At 37.8% G+C, this 22,840-nt stretch overlaps 1 protein-coding gene across 3 annotated transcripts in view; it reads left to right on the top strand.

Annotated features, from left to right (window-relative positions):
- The window catches only part of ZNF507 (zinc finger protein 507), a 47,021-nt gene that overhangs the window by 10,242 nt on the left and 13,939 nt on the right, over positions 1 to 22,840 (top strand). For all 3 annotated transcript variants that reach the window (XM_059905621.1, XM_059905622.1, XM_059905623.1), the window contains 2 exons: positions 638 to 755; positions 4,389 to 4,503. In XM_059905621.1, the coding sequence (XP_059761604.1) occupies positions 638 to 755; positions 4,389 to 4,503 (233 nt within the window). The remainder of the gene's footprint in view (positions 1 to 637; positions 756 to 4,388; positions 4,504 to 22,840) is intronic.

Below are 22,840 nucleotides of genomic sequence, written 5' to 3'. Positions count from 1 at the left end.
AGGAATTAAAAAGCCTTTGAGTCTGAGATTCACTGCCTCTTGGATTGCTCTCATGAAATTCTGAAATGGCCTCTGGCCACTGGACAAGTAGCCATCCAAATAGGCTGCAAAGGCAAGTTCCAGGAGCTTCTTTTGCTGCTGCACTCTTGATTCATGGGTGTGGGCGTAAGGAGGAAGATGTCCTTGGAGTCTCAGTTCCAACTAAGTCTCTTTTACAAATTTAGTGGATATTTAAAGGCAGAAATCAGCTGAAGCGCAGAAGTTAACTGATTGGATTTGTTTTTGTGCAAGTGCTGAGTTATCCTGAACACTCTGCCCTTCCCTCTGGGCTCGCCAGTGTCTCAGGAAGCACACACATGCCATGCATGAGCACTCCCTCGGACAGTGGTGGCTTCCTTTCAGAGAATGTGAAAAGAGGAACTGCCTTTTTGATAAGATTGTGTTTTCCCTAGTGTATTTCTTTCCATAAGCTGTCAAATGTTTCAAGTAATCTTTTAACACGTTTGATTTTTAAATATTGGTAGTAGTGTGTTCTAGGTACTAGGCCACGAAAGCAGTTAACTCCTTCTACAGCCTCCTAGTAACTGTATAAGTATGTTTATTGAAAATTACATATTAATTTCTCTCAATTTTTTAGAGTCAACTGAGGAACCATGAGAGAGAGCAACACAGTCTTCCAGATACCTTGTCAATAGCAACTTCTAATGAGTCAAGAATTTCCAGTGATAAAACTGATGGAAAATGTGTTCAGGAAGGTATCTGCATTTTTTTGTATAGATGATATTGACTAGCATATGAAGTAAAAAATGCCCTTCGTTGTCATGTGGGTTATTTTCAGGACTAAAGCTCCATCTATTCGCCTCTATTTTTAAACTGTGTGAGTGAATCTTATCTCTGAGTACTAAATGAAGTACTATATTAGTAAGTACTCAGCCTCAACTGTATAGGTAGATATACTCTGCAATGTGTGCTGTCCTGTAAGAGCCAAAGTACAGCAGAAACCCTGAGATGACATGCCAGCAAGCCAGGGAGGCTGCAGCACAGAAAGAAAGCCTCCTTTCCTCTCTCAGTACCAGTTGACCCACTGAGAACGTAGCTTTTGCAGATGGTAGACCCCCACCTCAATCTTTAACTGAGGCTTCCTGCTGTGATCTTAGTCTTATCCAAGTGTAACTGCCAGATTTCATCTGCGTTATTTAAAAACACAACACAGGCTGTTTTTATGTACTGGTTAGGTACCAGTCGGCCGAGTTTCTGCTAATAGGAATATTAGAATCAAAAGATTTAATTAGAGTTCCATGAAAAGGCGGATGCCACATCCGGAGAATTAAAGTGTAATAAGCTGTGCTTCCTTGCATCAGCTCACTTAAACTGATATACTTTAAATGTCTCAAGTGTAGTACATAGTGTTTATGAGAAGTAAAACATACTGGGGTGACTTTCCTTTTTAGATTTCCTAAGAATTAAAGTTAGGAACAACTGCAGAGTAAAATGCTTTACCATAATGTTTCATTAAATTATACCCCAGAAAGCAAAACTGATTCTAGAATGTTTCTGAAAGAACTGATTTTGATACCACTGTAGCACCAAAATTCCCTTGTCAAACAGATGTCATCCCTGTAAAACTATCCAAAGCAAAAGGAGTTTATGACATAGCATCTGTTCCTGCCATAGATGGCTGAGCTAAAACTGTTTTGTTTCCTTTTTACAAAATAGCCCTAAATGCCTCCTTTTATTTTAATTCATTATGTTTCCATATCCCCTTTAAAGGAGACATTAAAACATTTGATATCTTTGGGCCATAAATCTCTAATGAAGGAATAAAGTAAGTACTACTCACTCAGTGGCACCACCTGTGGTTACTACCAGCGGTAGAATATGTCTTTTCTAGCACCGTCTCTAAAAACAATAATTTAAAACTGGCCAAATGGGTTAACAAATTAAAACGCACAATTTGAATTAAAAAGATTGAAATGTCAGCTCAAAATTAAAATAACCAATTTGAGCTTCGTGGCATTAGCGTCTATCCACCACATTCCATTTTGCAGCCTCCTTTCTTTGTGGCTCATGCTCTGTTTCTTAGGGCTACACGTATGGATTTTAAATTGCTTGCCATGCCTCTCCTCCCCACCCTCACACCCCCACTTGGCTCTATTTGCTGTTCGCTATCGTGGTAGTGTAACAACTCAGACGGCTGATAACCTCCTGTGTACTTACATCTATACTGATACTTTATTGATTTGGTATTAGATCTTTCAAAATCTTGTTTTCAGGCCGAAGAACAAGTTTTTAGCTCACAAAGAAGATAAAAATAATTCATGTTTATCAAAACTTTTTTAACCCTTTAATAAACTAATTAAACAAGAGGGGAGATGCATGCTTCTGTGGCTCCCAGTCTGCGTCCATCACAATAGCACAGATAACTTGTGGCACGTTTTTGACTCAGAGATCCAATGTAATGGTACCTCAGACATTTGTTCTGCCAGAAGGCGTGGAGTGCCCATCTTGAGCTGGATACTGTGCTAGGTGCTTGGAGTGCAGTGGACGTGTCACTGCCTTCGAGGTACCCAGCCCAGTGAGGAACACAAAACTGTACTGACAGGTATGTCAGCAAACACCACAGGTGCTCTGAGAGCTCTGGGCAAAGCACTTTCATATGATGCTTCTTCATGAAATTTAATTAAATTGTTCTTTATTGTAAATCTATAATTTGCCAAGCCCTGGGGATTCTGTGTAAGCAAAACAGGCAGATCCCTACCCTCAGGGAGTCTCCAGCTAGTGATGGGTCGGACTTGACACAGACATGCAGGTAACATACAGACTGCAGTGAAGGAGGAGTACAGCATGCTCCTGGGCTTACCAAACCATGCTGGGAGGTTCCAGTGTTTCCATTTTGTAGATGAATAAACTGAGTCCTCAAGAGGTGAAATAATTTGCCCATGATCACATTGGTACTAAGTGGCAGAGCAGAGACTAAGCCCAAGTTTTTGAAATTTAAATCCAATATTCTTTCCATTGGAAACAGTTGCTTGAAGTAGCACAGGCTCGCATTCTGTGCTATATTAAGTTTTTCCATCTGTCATTTTTATTAGTTGTCATTGATCTGTAATATTCCTCACACAAAACCATTATCCAATATTTCACACTTCATTTTTTCAGAGTTTTGTTTTTTTTTTTAACTGTATCTGGAGCAGTGCCGCTTATAATCAAGTCCAAGTTTTTAACCTACCAATTAAGAGTGATACTTACATTATAATTATGATTAGTGTGTGTATTAATGTTACAGATTTATACCAGGAAATCAGGACATTTTGTTCTGCCTGGCAAAAGTAGTTATTAGCAAAAGAAATTTTCAATTTTAGAAAGCTTAAATTTAACCTAAGGATTTTCTTTGTTTTGTTAAAATTTCCATGTGGGTTTTCTTTTGTATCACCAATTTTACTTTTATGCAGTGTGTGCTAGTGTTCTACCTAAGCTTTCTTCCTGTCGTGCCTTGTTCTTCAGCTTCTATGCTTGCTTTGTTTCTGAATATAAAGCAGTCAGGCTATGAATAGGCTGTGGACTTTGTGCTGACAGAATTGTAAATAAATCACTGAGTATCTTCAGGAACAGTTTCCTATGATCAACTCATTCTGCTTGTATTGCCTCAAGCTTACCCTGATTTGAATTCCCCAGCCCTGTTGTTGCAGAGTGAGTTTAGTGACAAGGCCTGTTCCCATGGATCCATGTTTCCTGGATTTCGGAGAGCTGCATATTCATGTTAGTCCTTGTAATCTGTCAGTTTACTAGGTATAATTATACTACATTATATAGCACTTAATACTTTGCCATTGCTTTCCCTTCTGTTGTTGCTTTGATAGCTGACAGTTACAAACAAAGGAAACCTACAGAGTGAAAAAGCTTTGGGCTTTTTGTATTGAGTTTGTTAGATATGCTTTGTAGCCATACTTTATAATGTTGTATTATAGTATTAAATTACAGCTTGTTGACAAATCAATGTTTCCTTAAGACAATATATCCAATATTGATTAGACTAACACCTTTCAAATTAACTGTGTATCTCTGGTTAATTCACCTGCTACACAATCAGCAGGGCAGCTGGCATCAGGTTCATTATATTTTAGAATTTTGTACAAGGTTATATAGAAGCTAACCCAATGTATCTATGTTTACAGATCAGATGATATTCACTTTATATTCACTGATAGTGCAGATGTAGGAGAACCTGTAAAGCTACATTCAAACTTGTTAACTTTATTAAACAGTGAGAAAGCCTTCATTGAAATGTTAGTACTGTGTGGTATAAATATTGTTTACAATGGAATGTAAATGCTGTCATTTTAATCTAATCAAAGCACGTCACTAAAACTGTGAAATACTTTGTCCAGGGAATAAGTCTTCGGTCCAGAAACAGTATAGATGTGATGTATGTGATTATACAAGTACAACGTACGTTGGTGTCAGAAACCACAGACGAATCCATAACTCTGATAAGCCTTATAGGTAAGTGTGATGATCCTAGAGTTTTAATACTTGTGTTACAATACTCTATAGTAAAGAAAAAAGTAGAAGTAATTAAAAATTCATAGCAGTTGTTTAAACATAAGTTAAGCACGAAGAAACTTTCACTTCCTGGTTTCATGAGTATTGCTTACTTTGTTAAAGAATGTGAATTTTAAGCTTGAGTCTTAGGATGATAGGCTTATTTTTGACTAGATTTTGTCTAGTTGCAATATAAGAAGATGTCTATATCCGTCAGTTTCATGTGGGTATAAACTACCATAGTAATTTTCAGTGCTTAGAGTACATTTCAATAATTTGGCAGTTAAGTACTCAATATTCCAGCAAAAGATTCTTAAAACTTAAAAGCAATAAAATTCCCTATGAAAGATTCTGTTTTTGAAAATAAATCTATCATGTGTAGAGTAAGGTCATTTAATTTAATTTTGTTACTTGATTTTTTACAAAAGCCAATTCTAATATGTATTCAGAAAATATAGGCATTCTCAGTTGATCAAGATAGGCTGATAAATAGAAATAATTACTTCTTAAATAAACTTTGCCCCTTGAGAATAAACTGCTTGTTGTTTAAGTATAGGAAAGATGCAGATATTTTTGCATAGTTTGTCCAGCTGTCACAGAGCAATTTGTTCTACTTGCAGCTGTGAGGGAACATCAAGCTTCCACTCAGAGTTAAGCCAGTCACCATGGCCAATAGTGAGTGCTAGGCAGTGGCATGAGCTCTTTTAACCCCTTAACAAAACTTGGTTCGTGTTTTAACACTCTCCCCAGGTTTTATAGGTGTGACACAGGTCACTGTGGGAAAGTTACTGTATTAATATCTAAATGAAAACCTGACAGACTATGCCTTAAAATGCCATTGTTTGATCGCATAGTGTGGCTCTCTCTATATATATATGTATATGGTTTTAAATATTTAATACACACTTAATTCGCTAACCAGCAAACTTATTTATAATCACTTTGCAGGCAGTGTATCTCTTTGCAAAAAGTTTTGTAGCTCCATGGAAGGTGTTTGATGTTGTGTCATTGTCTCTATTTTTATTTCAAATATTTTTAAAACTGGGATTGCTAAGAAAGATTTTTTCCCCTGAGTATAATTAAGGCCATTAACCATTATTAACAATAGCTCAGTGCCATACACTGTAGATGAAGAGTGCTAGGTAGTATTTAACATGTATCATTTATCATTTACACTAGAAAATATTTAGGAGAGCATGATGGAAATGGAGGACACTAGTTCATCTGATATAAGGAGAAAGCCTTATCTTTATATTTCAGGTGTCTGTTCTTAAATTTAATGACATACCATGTAATCCAGGCAAGAATAAGATAACATTCTCTGGGTCTAGAACTAGACTGTTTGTTGAAATTCACTGAGAAATATTTATTGAGCAAATATTATGTTCCAGGGGCTGTGTTAGACTCTTAGACTGTAGTCCCAATAAAAAGGTATCATCCCATCCTGACGGTGGCCCAGATTTCACAGAGGACAAAAAGAAAAAAGGTATCATCCCTGCCATCTTGAAGCTTTAGACAATAAACAAGTAAACTCTCAAATATACAATTATGATAAATTTATGAAAGAGGTTAATGATTGATTCTGGTTCTGTAGAAGAGAGTTTCACATCTACCTGAATAGATTAGTCTTAAGCTAAAAGACTCATTTTGATAGCTTTTGCTATTTTAGGGATTATGTTTTCTCATGTTCTTAAAATATTCACACTCATAGGATTGGTTGCAAGTTGTCCTAGGGGCTTCCTTCCAGTGGGCAACATCCTGTGAGAATCTTCTTCCTGTTACATCAGAGAAGTCTCAGTATGTTATTTTCCAGATTTGTTCACACTGTCTCACTGGGTTTGGCCTGAGTGCCTTAGAAAAAATGTTGTCATACCAACCCCTCCATGTAATTATTACCTTTTACGTAAGACTTATTTTCCAACCTTCGAATCTTGTGACTCTTCTTTTAACCTTCTTTAAATACTTTAAATACTTATACTTCTTTGTCTTCGTGGGATTTGCAGTCTACACAGCATTATGGATTAACATGTTCTATTCCAGTATGTTTCTGGGACTTTCTCTTCATTGTCACATACTGTTTGCCTTAAGCTTAGTTAGCTAGGATGCACAGCGTTCTTGATATCTAATTTAATCACAGTAGTTTTTCTGGCTTATTTCATTTGTGCTTCACTCAGTTCTGCTGCCTAGTACACTTATGGTCAGAGTTGAGACTTGTTTCCTCAGGGTGCCTACCCTGTGCATTTCTGATTCCCTACTTTTTGTAAAGAAACATGCTCACAAGTAGCAGTGATAAATTTCTTATAGAGTGAGAGTGCTTCGCTACACCACGTGTAGTCTTTGCATGAGGGCAGAACAGGTTGATTGTGTGTGTTTAACGTGCCTGTTATGTAATAGACTTTCTGCGGTATTGATAACTATTCTTTTCTCTTGCCTTTGCTTTTATGTTGCCATTCTGGTCCTTCACTGAGCCCATTCGTGTGATCTGGGCAGTATAGGTTCATGTATCAGAGCCCTGGGAGCACATAGTCCTGGGACTGAATCTGAGCTCTCTGACTTATGGCATTTGTCCCCTTGGGCAAACTGTCTCACTTCTCTATGCTTGGCCTTGTCATTTCTAAAATGAGGATAATTAAGACACCTGCTTTACAGGACTGTTGTAAGGACTAAATTAAACACCATATGTAAGATCCTGGCACATAATAAGCACCCCATAAATGGTAGCTGTCTAATAGTCATTGGGCCCAGTTTTTATCCTTATCCCTTTTCACCGATTCATTGTCTAACCATACACACAAAAAACGTTGGCCTCTCATCATTTGGGAAACAGAGTAATTCTTTTCCTGGACAGGAGGCTTATTAGTTTTTTTTGTTTTTTTAAACAAGAGAGATGCTGTACCCAGGCAGAAATACTGTCACAGCTGAGGTCCCCGTGCTGTGTTGACTGCCTTGCAAGGCGACTCAGCGTCTCGGGGAGCGCTCGTGCTCTAGTCTCAGGCCTGGACCATACACCACCTCTGCCCAGCCGGGGGCCCTGGGGACGTTATTCTAAGCTAACCCTCCTTTCCCATATGAACCTGGTGAGAATACTGCCCAGCTCATAAATCTGGGGGAGGATTGAATGAGATTATATGTATTAAGCACCGAGCATGTTACTTGGAGCATTGAAGGGCCTGGTTCCTTTCTTCTGCTCATGAAGTCATGAGGTCATCTCAGAAACCCTGTCCTCAGTGCAGAAGGAAGAGAGCTGTTTTTCATTCCCATGTTAGGACAGGGAAAGATGAAAAAGGCATCATCCCATCCCAGTCCTACCAAATGCAGCAGACTTTGTTTTTCAGTGCTTTATTATGGAACATTCTGAGTAAACCACATACCAGTTACTATTATACTTGATATTTATAACACTGACCCCAAAAGTTACTAAAAGGTCCATTCAGAATTTTCAAGTATTGGATTGTCTTCGGTTTAGTTTAATATTGCAGTACTAGAGTTCCCCCTGCTTTCCTTCCCCCAATACCACCTTTGTGAATGACTGGCTAGAGATGGAAGATGGGACAACAAAACGTTTTCCTCAGGTTCCCAAGTTTCCTCCTGATTATGTGGCATTGAACCCATTTTCCCTTAGAAACATAATTGTATTGGTACTTAGGTTCCAAAAGTACTTGGCGAGGCGGAGGGTAGGAGGGACAACATGACAGAGGGAAGTACATGGTCTTTGGACTGAAGTACTCAGCACACTACCTGGCACATAATAGGTACTCAGTAAATGACTAGTAATTATCTGTATACCTCAGTTTTTTTAATCTGTAAAATGGCTCTGGTTCTATAAGTTTATTATATTTTGAAAATAAATATGTAGTAATATTCTTCCTTAAGTAGAAGAGCTACCCAGATATGTATGTTGATTTTTTAATACAAATCCTATTTTAATACCCAGTCCAAAAATACCCAATATTTCCTTAAATGTTTCAAAAGTATCCTCTTAGGGTTATTTTGTTTATATTAGGAGGTCTAAACATTGCATTTGATTGATAAGTCTCTGCCTCTCTTTAAAATTTTGAAATAGACTTTATAACTTACAGCAGTATATATCGTGAAAATTGCGTAAGTTAAAAACATACAGTTAGATGCATAAATTAAAAGCATACAGCTTGATAAATGGTCACAAAGTAAACCCATCCTTTTAACTCCTCAGACCAAGAAATAAACCATTGCCAATTCCTCAGCCGCACCCTCTTCCTGGCCCTTCCACTCACTAACTTGCCCCTATTCCCCACCAGGTAATCACCATCTTGACTTCTAACATCATAAATTAGTTTTGTCTGTTTGTGAACTTAATATAAATGAAACCATACAGTACATATTCTTTTATGTCTACCTTCTTTTTTTTTATGAATTTATTTTATTTTTGGCTATGTTGGGTCTTCACTGATGCATGCAGACCTTCTCTAGTTGTGGTGAGCGGGGGCTGCTCTTCATTGCAGCGCACGGGCTTCTCATTGCGGTGGCTTCTCTTGTGGCGGAGCACAGGCTCTAGGCGAGTGGGCTTCAGTAGTTGTGGCACGTGGGCTCAGTAGTTGTGGCTCGTGGGCTTCAGTAGTTGCGGCTCGCAGGCTTCAGTAGTTGCAGCATGTGGGCTCAGTAGTTGTAGCGCATGGGCTTAGTTGCTCCGTGACATGTGGGATCTTCCCGGACCAGGGATCGAACCCGTGTCCCCTGCATTGGCAGGCAGATTCTTAACCACTGCTCCACCAGGGAAGTCCCTATTTCTACCTTCTTTCACTCAACGTCATTGTGTGTAATTCAGCGTAGAACTAATGCATTCCTTTTTATTACTGTGTAGTATTCCATTGTAAGATTATACCACAATTTATTTTTTTATTGTACTACTGATGGATATTTGGATTATTGCCAGATGTTCCCCCATTGTGAATAACACCATTTTGAATATTCTTTTACATATGTTTTGGTGCATATATGAAATGGTTCCTTTTCCATTGGTTTATACCTAGGAGTGTAATATGTGGGTAATAGGGTGTGCTATGTTCAGGTTTGGTGGATATTGTCAACAGTTATCCAAAATGGTTATACCAATTTACAGTGGTTGTACCAGTTCATACCCTCATCAACACTTTGTATTATCAGTCTTGAATTTTGATCATTCGGGTAGGTGTGTATGTTGTGGTTCTCATTTGCATTTCCTGATGATTTATGAGGTTGAGCATCTTTTCATTTGTTAATTGCACATTTCTTTATTGGGTGGTCTGCCTTTTACTGACCGATTTGCAGCAGTTCTTTATGTGTTCTGAATACAAGTTTTTTTGTTTATTATGTATATTGCACATATCTTCTAAACTGTGGCTTGCCTTTCTACTCTCAGTGGTGTCTTTTGAAGAACAGAGATTTCTAGTTTTAATGTAATCAGATTTATTAATCTTTTTCTTTGTAGTTAGGGCTTCTATGTCTTTATACTCTGAAGTTGATGCTGATTTTTCTAAATAGCCTTGTGAGTAAGGTAGATGATGAAGGGAGGGGTAAAAATGTGTGCTTATAAAATAATGACCCTGATTTTAAGGGATTCACATCAACTGGGTCAAAAAACCTGTGTGCTTATGTGTTAGTGACCCTGATTTTCTAATATGACACAAAAAGTAAAAGAAAAATCTTTAAAAAAAAAAAAAAATCCAGGGACTTCCCTGGTGGTCCAGTGGTTAAGACTTTGCCTTCCAGTGCAGGGGGTGCGGGTTCGAGCCCTGGTCAGGGAACTAAGATCCCACATGCCTCGCAGCCGAAAAACCAAAACATAAAACAGAAGCAATATTGTAACAAATTCAATAAAGACTTTAAAAAATGGTCCACATCAAAAAAAAAAAAAAAATCCAGAAAGGTTTTAAGCAATGGAAATGACATTTGGAATGACAGTGTTGCCTCCTGTGTGTGGTCAGTCATTGTAAAAAGTCTGGTCTTTATATAAATATAAATATATTACAAACAGTAATAATAATAGCTAACATTTTTTTAGAACATTTTTCATGGACCAGGCAATGTGCTAAGTACTCAATATGTGTCAGCTCACTTAATCCTCATGACAGCCCAGTACTTAGGAATGTTACTACCCCAGTGTTGTAGATATGGAAACAGAGGCTGGAAGGACTGAACAATTTTCCATGGTCTCAGAAGTGGAAGAGCCAGGGCTTAAACCCTTGCTCCTGTCAGCTATGCTGCTCTGCCTGTACCTGCTTGGCCAGAGAGAACTCTTTGTGGGCCATACTGCTGCTGCATGCCAAACCACCTCCAACTTAGTGGTGTGAAACAACAGCTCTTTTATTTTGCTCAGGGATTCTGTGGGTCAGGAATTCAGAAAGGGCACTATAGGGGTGGCTTGTGTCTGCTCCATTTGAGGTCTGGGGCTCGGGAGGGAAGGCTTGAAGGCTGGAGGTGACTGAGACGGCTGGGGTTGCAGGCATCTGAAGGCTCCCTCACCAGTCTGGGGGTTGATGCTGGCTGTCGGCTGGGGCCTCAGCTGGAACACGCACATGATTTCTCCACGTGGACTTGCCAGGTGTGCTAGTTCCAAAAGTGAATGCTTAGGTAAGAAGTAGGCAAAAGCTGTATTACCTTTTATGACCTACCCTTGGAAGTCACATACTATCACTTCCACCATACTTGCAGACTTCTTAAATCTCTTTTAATCGGAAGGCTTGTTGAATCGTTAGTCAATTGTGTTGGCTTGGGGAAAATCTCAAGTCTTTGAAAAACTTCAATTTGTCTTAAGGAAAACAGTTTAGCTGATAGTTTAATTTGGAGGGAAAAAATATGTTTTGTTTGGAAGGAATGAACTAAAGGAGTTTGTTTTTCTCAGTGGCATAAAGAGTTCTTGGGTTCATCACAAAATTTGAAGTGGCTACTTCTCTGGGCCTTAGTTATTTATTCCTTTAAAAGCATAGAAAACTAATTGAATGTGGTAAGACAAACCCTACTGCAAAATTTCTACTGCAGTCTTTTCATGTATGTTCAAGTCACACCTCGAATATTGCAGGACATCCACGTTCTGCTTTCCTCTGCCTGACCTCTCAAAACAGTTGTTCCTAATTGCATCAGACCTGGAGTAATGTCCAAGTAAGGCCCCAGGCCAGGGAAATAGGGTAGTTTAACCACATCCTTATCTCTGTGGGGTTCTGGGATTAAAGTAACTGACCCTTTATCGATGGGAGAAAGCCTATAGAAAAATTCAGTCGGTTTTTTAGCCAGATTGAGAAACCTTGGGTTTTCCGATGTCAGATGTTTTCCACACCACCAAGCAACTCAATTCTCATCAGATATTAGCTGAGTGTTCTGCAAATTTAATTCAGTTCTGACACTTTTCTACCTGGAGATAGTATCAGATCCCACCAGTTAAGGGTTCAGTCCCACAAGACTGCCGTTACTTCAGATGCCAATCACAAGTCTAGGTTGTTACCTGTGCTTCTGACTGGCTGACTGTAAATCAGGTTTTAAATCCACTGTAAATGAGGTTCTCGTGACTCCCTCCTCAGGTTTGATTAATTTGCTAGAGAGGCTATTATAAAGGATACAGATGTACAGCCGGATGAAGACGTACAGAGGGCAAACTCTGGAGAGGTGGAACTTCCATGCCCTCTCTGGACATGCCACTCTGCCAGCCCTTCCATGTGTTCACCAGCCCGGAAGCTCTCTGAACCATCCTTTAGGTTTTTATGGAGACTTCATTACATAAGCACCATTGATTAAATCATCGGCCTTGATGGTTGAACTCAATCTCCAGTCTCTCCTCTGGACTCAAAGTTCCTACCCTCTAATCACATGGTTGGTTCCTCTGGCAGTCAGCCCCAATCCTTAGTTTACCTAGGAGCTTTCCAAAAGTCACCTCATTAACATAACAAAAAACTTTACTGCTCTCATCACTTAGGCAATTCCTAGGGTTATAGGAGCCCTGTGCCAAGAACTGGGACTAAGACCAAATATATATTATTATAAATCACAATATCACAGGTTTCTACATTGACTTCCTGTTCTTTTTCTGACTCAACAAAACACGTGGTCATAGAATTTACACCTTCATGAAAGAATATAGATAATAAAAAAGTAAACTATAATTTCAGAAAATAAGTGCAGCAAAGTGAATAAAACAAGATAGTAGTATAATAGTGGTTTGTTCTAATTTTTTTTTAACTAAGAGAATTTGGTTTGCTCCATGGAATTGTATAGGAAAAGTGGAGAAGGAATGAAAATGAGAAAATAATATTTTAGCTAACGGAAATATATTCTTAAAAAGGGAGTAAAAATATATTTTAAGCCACCTTTACATAACTTCGAAGTTGAGGTTCTCTTATAGTATCCCTTCTCTAATCAGTTAAAAATCATTTTAGTAAATGCTTACCCTTATCAGATTGTTCCTACTTTTTTTTTTCATACTTAGATCTTTTAATGAATATTCACCATTATAAGTGTCCCTTCAGAATAACCTTTGTACCAGGCTAAGGTAGGTACTCATAGAATTAGGACTTAGTTGTTCAGCACACTGCTCTTGCTTTATCTCTCCTTTCCTCTCCTTAAAAAAAAATTTTAAGGCCTTCATATTAAGGGATATTGATGAACAGCAAATTTTACAGAAATAAGTCTTTGTCCAATAGAATGAGAGAGAGAAATTTGGAAAGTAAAAAGCTTCATCTATATGCATTGTTTACTTAAGAAAGCTAATGAAAGTGGTAGATTCTAGGTTAGCTCATAGATTACATTGAATTGTTAGAAAAGAGCATTTCTGACCATGCATAATATTTCACCATAAATTTTAGCTTTTCTCAAAAACTCTAAGGTGTACTTGTCCTCCACACACTATTCTAAAAATAATTTGAGTGTTTACTTCTGGAATATGTGATTCACTACTTCTATAAATATCCATTATTTATTTATTTATTTTAATTTTTATTTTTGGCCATGCCACACAGCTTGCGGGATCTTAGTTCCCCAACCAGGATTGAACCTGTGCCCCCTGCAGTGGAAAGTGCGTAGTCCTAACCACTGGACCACCAGGGAATTCCCTCCATTGTTAATTTAAATGTGCTTATTTCATCATACCTGGTGTCTCCCTAATGTAGTAAATGCTGACAGGTCAAAAGCCTTAAAAATGGCAATGTCCCACAGTTCAGGAACATTCTTACCTCTCGGAAAGTAAGAGGGGGCAATCAATATGGGGCACACAGGGAGTTTCAAAGGTATACTGGTAATATTCTATATCTTAACTATGAGTGTTCATTTTTTCTTTATTATTCTTAAAGATTATGGGGGTGAGGGGAATGGACTTCATCCTACAGAATAATCAGCAATACATATAGATATAGAACATATTTGTTACAGGATTGTTTATAATGTTTAAAAGATCAAAAACATTCTCTGTACTAATAGTAGAATGATTAAGTGATGACACTTTCATAGGGTGGAACATTAAACCCCATTGAAAATATATAACTTTTAACTTGAGAAAGTACTATGTAACATTGTCAAAAATAGGATTAAAAATCTGTAGTATGCTTCCACTTTTGCTTCAGATCTATGTATGTACCTTAAAAAGACTGGGAAATTATGCAAGTGATTCTTTAGAATCTGTACTTAACTTGCCTGTATATTGCTTTTTTTTTTTTTTTTTAATTTATTTATTTATTTATTTTTGGCTGAGTTGGGTCTTCATTGCTGGGCATGGGCTTTCTCTAGTTATGAAGAGCAGGGACTATTCTTTGTTGCAGTGTGTGGGCTTCTCATTGTGGTGACTTCTCTTGCTGCAGAGCACGGGCTCTAGGCGCACGGGCTTCAGTAGTTGCAGCACGCAGGCTCAGTAGTTGTGGCTCGCGGGCTTAGTTGCTCCGTGGCATGTGGATTCTTCCCGGACCAGGGATTGAACCCATGTCCCCCTCATTGGCAGGCAGATTCTTAACCACTGCGCCACCAGGGAAGTCCTATATTGCATTTTTGTATAAGGGAAATAGATTATATAATCAGGGAAATGTTTAAATAAAGACCGCATTTGCTGACCAGTTGAGTTAGGACAGAAATTGGCTTAGCAATTTTAACTAAACATCCAAAAGCAGGGGCTCTCATTTTAGACAATATACCAAACTAGATAAAGTGAACAACTCTCCCAATGACGATAACTAAAATGCTAGGTAAATATTTAAAACAATGTTTATATGTATAGTTCATCTATCAGGGAAACTGAGAAACTGCAGAGGTAAAAATCAAAGTAAAGCAGGTAGCCTGTGAGGTAAATGAGCTATATCTATTAACATGAATGAATCTCAGAAACATTGAGCTAAGACAAAGAAACAAGTCACACAAGAATACATAAAGTGTGATTCTATTTATATGCTCAAAAATATGTGAATAAACAATATGTTAGGGATACATATAGGTAAAACTAAGAAAAAGTAAACAAATCATATAATACAAAATTCAGAGAAGTGATGCCTCTTTTGAGGAGGAACAGGTATGAGATCTTGGAGGAACCCACAAAGAGCTCTTAAGTTAGAGGTAATTTTCTCCCTTAAGCAAGTATTATGAACCCAGTGTTTATCATTTTTTTTAATTGCATATACATGTTATACCACTCTTTTACATGTTTCACCAAAAATCATTTGTTTCAGTCATATACGTAAAGTATTACAAATTCTGTGGGAGAAATGCTGATAAGGAAATGAAGTTAAGTATGTGGATTTTGTGGGTAGTTCAGTTTCTTGTTTGAGGTTTTGATTGGGTAATACATACGTGCACAGATGAACTTTAGAATCAGCTTGTCATAGTTTCCTCTTAAAATAATTCTGTTGCTGTTTGTATTGGGATCATGTTAAGCTTCTAGATTAATTTAGAAAGAATTAACAACTTGATACAAACAAGGTATGGGCTTTTCCATTTTTTCAGGTCATCTGTTCTGTCCCTTTAAAGTTTTTTCCATGTATATTATTGTGTACATTTCTTGTTTTGCCTGTGTGTATATCCACACACACATATATGTATGTATTAAGTACACAGATAGTCCTCGGTTTGTGCAATAGCATGGGACTTTAAAAATGACTGTGCAAGCTGGAACCATGCAAAGCCATCTTAATTAATGGTGAAAATTACAGTTGTTCGATTACCTTTAAACATTTTTCTTAAAACATTAAAAACTTTTCTGTCAGTTATATAGGGAAATGAAAAATACTAAAAGTAATATTAACCTAGTACACTGTAACTTAAAATTTAGAAACATTGAGAATTAAAGTGTTTTATTTCTTATAAGAAACTTCTCAAGAGTAGTTTGCGCAGTGCTTGCCTTCTCATTGTAGGCGTTACAGCACAGGATGAGCAGCTTTTCTGTGTGTTGGCCAGTTGTCATACTCCTTTCTAAGTATGGGTCAACTTTCAAAGACGTTTTATCCTTTGCTCTTTAAATATCATGAAACATCTCCGAGAGTTTCTGTAATACGAAATTTTTCACTGGCATAACCTCCCTGAACAACTTTCCTTATTTATGTCATTAAGTTCATCTTCATGGAGATCCTCTGGCTGCATATCCAGAGTTTCTTCAGTGGTGGCAGTGTCAGCATTCCTGTGGTCAGCTATTTGTTCTCTAACTCCATTTACATTTGAGTCTAATTTTACTTCCAGTGTTACCACTTTTCTGTTTCTTGCTCTATGTACTTCCATTTTGTTTGGCCAGTTCTCTCTTTTGGATTATCCATTTTTGTAAAATGTTACATGGGTTTATCACTGGGATATAAGGAGGCAACGTAACTACATACTTTGCTGTCAGTGAGTGACTTAATAGAAGTGAGTGACTAATCACTGACAGACTTTGAAAGAAACGACATAATTAGTCCCTGATCATAAAGCACCTTTGTTTTCATAGAGGACCAAAGACTTCCCGGTGAAGTTTGTACTCTGCAGTTACTCACAGTTAATGTACTATGACATTTGAACAGTGTTGTTAGGAGACTCATTTAACTAAGCCATAGCAACCAAAATCCATGCATATCAGAACCATACACAGCAAGGACTGCCTACATACACACAAGCACACACATAACACGCATACTTACTGCTAGGCTTATTCCTATGTATTTTTTTTTTCCCATTGCTCTTATAACTTGGATCTTTTTCTTCCTTTCCTAGCTTTCAGTATTGTTATGTGGGAAAGCTGTTGATCTATCTATACAGGATGTTAGCTTTACACACTTATTGAATTATCTTATTACTTGTAAAAGTTTTTAATTCCTGTTGGATTGCCAGGTATATAATTGTATTATCTGCAAATAATTTTCTCAACCTTTCCTTTATGATATTTGTGCCTTTTCTTTTATTACCTAATTGTACTGACTAGTAGCTCCACAACACTAAGTAATAGTGGGGATAGTGACCATCCTTATTTTGTTCTTGGGCTTAATGGGAATGATTCTGGTGTTCCCTCATTAAGCTTTATACTAGTTTTGGGGTTGAAAGAGATATATTTTTGAAGATAGATAGATAGATAGATATTTGTAGAATTATTCACCTACTGTATTTTGGTGAGAAATTTTATTGAGTGTTAACTGGGTTTAAGTGTTATCAGCCTGATCCAAGTGCCTCCTAAAATGTGGTAGGGAACACAGCTGTACCCATGAAGTATATTTGCAAAAAAAATAGAAATGAAAAAAACTAACCCTGAATCTAATGAAACCTCTACATCAGTAGTTCTCACCAGGTGAGACATTTGGCAGTGTCTGGAGACATTATTGGTTGTCGCAACAGGGAGAGAAGGTGCTAGTAGCCAGTGATGCTGCTAAAAACATCCTACAATGCCCAGAGCAGCCCCCACAATAAAGAATTATCTAGCCCACTGTCAAGTGCTAAGGTTTAGAACCCTTTTCTAGATCTCACTACCAGTTTACAAAAAATGTGGGGAATACAGGAACATAACACTAACAGAAAGTAATCAGTACTGTTCATAATATGAGAAATTCTAGAAGGCAGATGACCTGGTTTCTTCAACATATGAATGGCATGAGGGGGATGGGGGAAAGGAAGAAGAATTATTACAGATTAAAAGAGACTTAAGATATATGCCAACCAAATGCAATATAGTACTACACCATTTTATATGAGGGACTTGAGCATCTCAGATTTTGGTATCTGTGGGAGGTCTTGGAACCAGTTCCCTGCAGATACCCAGGGACAGCTGTATAGATCTTGTTTGGAGCCTCATTCAAATAAGACATTTCTGCAAAAATCAGGGAAATTTAAGTTGGGGGAATACATGAAACAAGACTGGCAGAATGTCGATAATTATTGGAGCAGGGTGGTGGAGATTCATTATTCTTTCCTACTTTAGTTTTTTGCTTAAAGATTTCCATAATAAAACGTTTTGTTAAGATGGATACTGAATTTCTTTAGATTCACTTTCAATGACAACAGTGAAAATATGACTTTTCTCTTCTGATCCTTTCAAATAGTGAATTATAATAATACTTTTCCTAATATTAAATTCTCTGTATTCCTAAAATAAGTGTCCCTTCTTCATGGTATTATTATTGTTTTAATGTACTGGAAGATTCTGTTTGCCAGCATTTTATTCAGTATATCTGCATTGATACTCATAAGTGAGATTGGTGTGTAGTTTTCTTTTTTCTGCTGCCCTTGCCAAATTTTAGTATCAGTGTTATTCTAACTTCATAGAAAGACTTTGAAAGCCTTTTTTAACTCTCTGGAACTTTTAAAGGTTCAAGCTCATTTAAATACAAAGAAGCTGGCTACTCTATTGACTTCAGCCACTGGAATGGTAGGCCTTTAGAAAAAAAAATTGGTATCTTATTTCTTTTTCTTCTTTCTCTGTTTCCTAAAAGAATGAACATATACTGGTGCAAACATCACAGCTTATGGGCTGTGTTCTGTGTTCACAATGACTTTTTTTTTTTGGCCACACCACGCGGCATGCAGGATCTTAGTTCCCTGACCAGAGATCAAACCCTGCAGTGGAAGCGTGGAGTCTTAACCAGTGGACCGCCAGGGAAGTCCCAACTGTCAACTCTTTTTAATAGGCTGTTTTTTAGAGACAATTTAGGTTCATTGCAGTATTGAGCAGAAGTACAAAGATTTCCTATAAACTCTCTGCCCCACACATCCATAGCCTCCCCCATTATCAGCATTCCCCACCAGAGTAGGCCATTTATTAGAATCGATGAGCCAATATTTACACATCATTATCATCCTAAGTCTGTAGTTTATATTAGGGTTCACTCTTGGTGCTGTACACTATATGCATTTGAACAAATTTATAATGACATGTATCCACCATTACAGTATTAGAGTATCATACAGAGTAGTTTCACTGCCCTAAAAATCCCCTGAATCCCACCTATTCATTCCCCTTCAGTGGCCCAAACCCTGGTGACCACTGATCTTTTACTGATTCCATGGATGTGTAGTGTCACACCTTCAACTTTGTCCTTCTCCTTCAATATTGTGTTGGCTATTCTGAATCTTTTGTCTATCCATATAAACTTTAGAAACGGCTTGTCAGTATCCACAAATAACTTGCTGGGATTTTTATTGGAATCATATTGAATCTATAGATCAAGTTGGGAAGAACTGACATCTTGACAATATTGAGTCTTCCTATCCATGAATATAGAATCTCTCCACATTTATAGTTCTTTGATTTATCAGGGTTTTGTAGTTTTCCTCATATAGACGTTGTATATATTTTATTAGTTTTATACCCAAGTACTTCATTTTCAGGACTGCTAATGTAAATGGTATTATGTTTTAATTTCAAATACCACTTGTTCATGGCTGGAATATAGGAAAGCAATTGACTTCTGTATATTAACCTTGTGTCCTGCAACCTTGCTATAATCGCTTATTAGTTCCAGGAGTGTTTTGGTGTGTTCTTTCAGATTTTCTGCGTAGACAGTCATATCATCTGTGAACAAAAAAGTACATATATATTTAGCTAAGACTTCAGTTATGATGTTGAAAAGGAATGGTGAGGGAGGACATCTGTGCTTCGTTCCTAAACTTACCAGGAAAGCTTCTAGTTTCTTATCAAGTATGATGTTACCTATAGATTTACTGTAGATATTCTTTGTCCATTTGAGGAAATTCCCCTCTGTTCCTAGTTTGCTGAGAGTTTCTGTCATGAATGAGTGTTGGATTTTGTCAAATGCTTTTTCTGCTTCTGTTGATGTGTTTAGTATGTTTTTTCTTTACCTGTTAATGTGATGATTATGTTGATTGATTTTCAAATGTTGAACCAGCATACCTGGGATAAATTACACTTGGTTATGGTATATAATTCTTTTTATGAATTGTTGGATTCAATTTACTGATATTTCATTAAGGATTTTGCATCTATGTTCATGAAAGCTATTGGGCTATAGGTTTTTCTTTTTTTTCTTGTAATGTCTTTGTGTAGTTTTGGTATTAGAGTAATACTGGCCTCATAGAATGAGTTAGGAAGTATTGCCTCTGCTCCTATATTCTGAAAGAAATTGTAGAGAATTGGTATAATTTCTTCCTAAATGTCTGGTAGAATCCACCAGTGAACCCATCTGGACCTGGAACTTCCTGTTTTGGACCTGATTCAATTTCTTTAATAGATACAGCCCTCTTCAGATTGTCTGTTTCTTCTTGTGTGAGTTTTGGCAGATTGTGTCTTTCAAGGAATTGGTCCATTTCATGTAGGTTATCAAATTTATGGGTGCAGACTTGTTCATATTATTCCTTGATTATCCTTTTAGTGTCTGTGGGGTTTATAGTGATGTCCCCTCTTTCATTTCTGGTACTAGTAATTTTTGTCCCTCTTTTTTCTTAAGTATCCTGTTTACTTGCTGGCTTATTGATTTTATTGTTCTTTTCAAAGAACCAGATTTTGATTTTGTTGATATTCTCTGTTGATTTCCTGATTTCAATTTCATTGATTTCTGCTCTAATTTTTATTATTTCTTTTCTTCTACTGACTTTGGATTTAATTTGCTCTTTTTTTCTAGTTTACTAAGGTAGAGACTTAGATGATTGATTTTAGATCTTTCTTCTTTTCTAATACATGCATTTAATGCTACAAATTTCTCTCCAAGCACTGCTTTTGGTACATCCCACACATTTTGATAAGTTGTATTTTTATTAGTTCAAAATATTGTAAATTTTTTTGTGTGATTTCTTCCTTGACCCATGTGTTATGTATAAGTGTGTTGTTTAATCTCCAAGTATTTTGAGATTTTCCAATTATCCTTCTGTTATGGATTTCTAGTTTCATTTTGGTCTGAGAGCAGACACTGCATGATTTCTATTCTTTTAAATCTGTTAAGGTGTGTTTTGTGGCCCGGAATGTGGTCTATCTTGGTGAATATTTCATGTGTGTTTGAGCAGAATGTGTATTCTGCTGTTGTTGAATGAAGTAGTCTGTAGATGTCTATTATATCCAGTTGATTGATGGGGGTGAGTTCAGATATGTCCTTACTGATTTTTCTGCCTGCTGGATCTGTCCATTCCTGATAGAGGGGTGTTTAATACTCTAAATACAATAGTAGTTCATTTATTTCTCCTTGCAGTTCTGTCAGTTTTTTGCCTTACATATTTTTACACTCTATTGTTAGACACATTCATGCTAAGGATCATTATGCCTTCTTGGAGAAATGACCCCTTTGTCATTATGTAATGCACCTTTTTTCCCCTGATAACTTCCCTTACTCTCAAGTCTGCTCTGTCTGAAATGAATATAGCTATTCCTGCTTTCTTTTGAAGAGTGTTAATGTGGTATATCTATGTCAATCCATTTACTTTTCATTGATACGTGTCTTTATAAAGTGGGTTTCTTATAGACAGCATATACTTGGGTCTTGTTCTTTATTCACTCTGACAATCTCCATCTTTTAATTGGTGTATTCAGACCATTGACATTTAAAATGATGATTGATATAGCTGAATTTATAGCTACCATATTTATTACTGTTTTCTATTGTTCTTTGTTCTATTTTTTTCTACTCCTTTTCTGCCTTTTGTGGTTTTCACTGAGCATGTTATATGATTCCATTTTCTCTCCGTTCTTAGCATATCAGGTATACGTCATTTTAACTTTTTATTAATGGTTTCCCTAGCATTTGGCGTATACATTTAAAGCTAATCAAAATCCACCTTCAAGTAACAATATACTGGCTTCATGGGTAGTCCAGGTACATTATAATAAAATAACCTAATTCTTCTCTTCCATCCCTTGCATCACTTCTTTCATTCGTTTCACTTATACATAAGCGTGTGTGTGTGCACATACATAATCATACATAAGCATACATAATCGGATACATTGTTGCCATTATTATTTTGAACAAACTGTTATCTCTCAGATTAATTAAAAATAGGGACTTCCCTGGTGGTCCAGTGGTTAAGACTTCGCCTTCCAATGCAGGGGGTGCGGGTTCGATCCCTGGTTGGGGAGCTAAGATCCCACGTGCCTCCTGGCCAAAAAACCAAAACATAAAACAGAAGCAATATTGTAACAAGTTCAATAAAGACTTTAAAAATGGTCCACATTAAAAAAAAAAATCTGAAAGAAATGGGAGAGAGGAGCTTCAAGATGATGGAAGAGTAAGATGGGAGATCACCTTCCTCCCCACAGATACATCAGAAATACATCTACATGTGGAACAACCCCTACAGAACACCTACTGAACACTGGCAGAAGACGTCAGACCTTCCAAAAGGCAAGAAACTCCCCGCGTACCTGGGTAGGGTAAAAGAAAAAACAGAGACAAAAGAATAGGGATGGGACCTGCACCAGTGGGAGGGAGCTGTGAAGGAGGAAAGGTTTCCACACACTAGGAATCTCCTTCGCAGGCAGAGACTGTGGGTGGCGGAGGGGGGAAGCTTTGGAGCCACGGAGGAGAGCGCAGCAACAGGGGTGCGGACGGCAAAGCAGAGAGATTCCCGCACAGAGGATTGGTGCCGGCCAGCTCTCACCAGCCCGAGAGGCTTGTCTGCTCACCCGCCGGGACGGGTCCGGGCTGGGAGCTGAGGCTCTGGCTTCAGAGGTCGGATCACAGGGAGAGGACTGGGGTTGGCTGCGTGAACACAGCCTGAAGGGGGCTAGTGCGCCACAGCTAGCCGGGAGGGAGTCCGGGAAAAGGTCTGGAGCTGCCGAAGAGGCAAGAGACTTTTTCTTGCCCCTTTGTTTCCTGGTGCGCGAGGAGAGGGGATTAAGAGCGCCGCTTAAACGATCTCCAGAGACGGGCGCGAGCCGTGGCTATCAGCGCGGACCCCAGAGATGGGCATGAGACACTAA

Source organism: Balaenoptera ricei, chromosome 19 (genome assembly GCF_028023285.1).
Source record: "Balaenoptera ricei isolate mBalRic1 chromosome 19, mBalRic1.hap2, whole genome shotgun sequence".
Classification (NCBI taxonomy): Eukaryota; Metazoa; Chordata; class Mammalia; order Artiodactyla; family Balaenopteridae; genus Balaenoptera; species Balaenoptera ricei.
Note: the sequence above shows the minus strand (reverse complement) of the source record. Positions and strands in the feature narration are given on the sequence as shown.